The sequence below is a fragment of the Laccaria bicolor genome, genomic scaffold (assembly GCF_000143565.1).
Source record: "Laccaria bicolor S238N-H82 LACBIscaffold_44 genomic scaffold, whole genome shotgun sequence".
Classification (NCBI taxonomy): domain Eukaryota; kingdom Fungi; phylum Basidiomycota; class Agaricomycetes; order Agaricales; family Hydnangiaceae; genus Laccaria; species Laccaria bicolor.
In genome coordinates, this window is record NW_001889915.1 from 134,474 (window position 1) to 135,377 (window position 904).

The 904-nt window shown below is 51.9% G+C and overlaps 1 protein-coding gene across 1 annotated transcript; it reads right to left on the reverse strand.

The window, feature by feature from the left end:
* Positions 1-182: 182 nt before the first annotated feature.
* LACBIDRAFT_332754 (uncharacterized protein) lies at positions 183-686 on the reverse strand (the record flags this gene model as incomplete). The annotated part of the gene is made up of 1 exon (XM_001887353.1): positions 183-686. The coding sequence occupies one exon, from the start codon at positions 684-686 to the stop codon at positions 183-185; it is 504 nt and encodes a 167-aa protein (XP_001887388.1).
* Positions 687-904: the final 218 nt, after the last annotated feature.

Here is a 904-nt window from a genome sequence, read left to right on the forward strand (position 1 = left end):
TACCCCTCCAAAGAAGGTCCCACCAATCTTTGAGGCCATGGCTCAGGCCACGGCTCAAGGCTTCATGCATTGTGAGCCTGAGCCTTGGGCTTTCCTGGGCCTTGACGACGGCCCAAGAAGGCCTGGCTTTGGGACAGCTGGCTCTGGCTGGCTTACGGCTTTGGGCCGGGCCTGGCACATCACTAATCGTTCCCAGCCGCAGTCGGAGTATCCAGGGACAGTTCAGCATGAGAAGGAGTCGCTCCAACTCCAAGAGTGACAGGTGGCGGATGTTGTGCACATAGCCTCCCGATAGCGCTTTGATATGCAAGGCAACATTTTTTGCAGAACTCGAAGGCACATGTGACACAGTTCCGGACAGGTTCTTTTGCTGGTTGTGACTGACAAATGGGTCCATTACAAGCAGTAACAGCTTTCCCCTTTTTAATAACTGCACGCGTATGGGATTGTCCATCATTATCAGCTTTCGGCATGATGCTGACCGTAGAATTGACATCACCAGCCTGGACCTCACTGGCAGGGGCGTCGAAGTCAGGAGCAACAGAAGAGTCCCAAGTAGGATCAACAGGAACAGGAGGTACGTCAGCACCTGCATCAAGAGCTGGCTGAGAACTTTGCCTAGTCGGAGACAGCAAAGGACCAGCTCCAGCATTGCGTGGTAATAGTTTCTGTGGAGTCAGTGGCATTGTGAGTAGTGATTGGAGGGAAGGTTGTGATTGGTGTGTAAGGATTTCTGTGTGTGGCATTTCGGACACCCATCGAATAAAGTGCGACTGATCTGCTGGTGCATTGCACTGGAGAAGCTCAGGTCAGTCAATTACTTAAAGTCCGCTCGTATATAGTGCTTGGAAGTCCAGTCTCAAGACTGCAAAAAGACTGCAACTGGACTGGACCAAGACTGCAA